Below are 748 nucleotides of genomic sequence, written 5' to 3'. Positions count from 1 at the left end.
CATGGGAGCCGCAGCGGGGGCTGGCTGGAGCCACCGAGGCCACCGAGACGGGCTCTGCAAAGCACACAGGGACCCCTCCGGCCAAGACACCCTCCCCAGCAAATAGGGCCAGAACGAGCCTTTTCCCTCCCATTTTATCCCAAAAGCTCCTGCCCCCCACTTCCCTCGGGGGTGGGGGGGACAGAGAGGGAGGAGGAAGAGGAGGAGGAGGAGGGAAGCTGACAGCAGCGGAGTTTCACGCTCGCTCTGTGTGTGCAGGCACCCAGCTCACCTCTGCCCGGCCAGAAGGCACCTCCGAAACCCTGGGGACAGCCCAGGTGGGGCTGGTGTCCCCGCTCCCCTCCCAGGGCTTCTCTGGAGGCACCAAACCGCCAGAGGACACTCTCTTTGTCCCCAACCCTGCCTGAGCTGAGCAGAAAAGCTGCTGTGAAGCAAAAGGGGAAACTGAGGCACAAGAAAAGCAACAAACAGCAGCATGCCGTGTGCGGCAGGGAGGTAACAGGGACACCCGGGCTCCCGTTTTCAAGGGTAGACCCTTCGCCGTCACCCACCAGCCACCCCTCCGGCATCACCGTCTCACCAGGGCTCCCAGCTGCCCCCCAGCATCATCCCCACCCCCAAAGCCACAGCTCGTCCCACGATGTCCCCCGCCTGTCCCCGTCCCCCCCTCACCTGCAGGTAGTTGCTCTCGCAGTAGTCAGCGACCCTGAGGAGGTTGCAGTGGTGGTGGCGCAGGAACTGGCGGCCG

General features: G+C 64.7%; 1 protein-coding gene across 1 annotated transcript in view; it reads right to left on the bottom strand.

Moving 5' to 3' along the window:
- ABI3 (ABI family, member 3) overlaps positions 1–748 on the bottom strand; it is a 9,234-nt gene that overhangs the window by 6,914 nt on the left and 1,572 nt on the right. The window contains exon 2 of the mRNA XM_009892216.1: positions 673–738. Coding sequence (XP_009890518.1) covers positions 673–738 — 66 coding nt within the window. The remainder of the gene's footprint in view (positions 1–672; positions 739–748) is intronic.

Source organism: Charadrius vociferus, unplaced genomic scaffold (assembly GCF_000708025.1).
Source record: "Charadrius vociferus isolate BGI_N301 unplaced genomic scaffold, ASM70802v2 scaffold509, whole genome shotgun sequence".
Classification (NCBI taxonomy): Eukaryota; Metazoa; Chordata; class Aves; order Charadriiformes; family Charadriidae; genus Charadrius; species Charadrius vociferus.
Note: the sequence above shows the minus strand (reverse complement) of the source record. Positions and strands in the feature narration are given on the sequence as shown.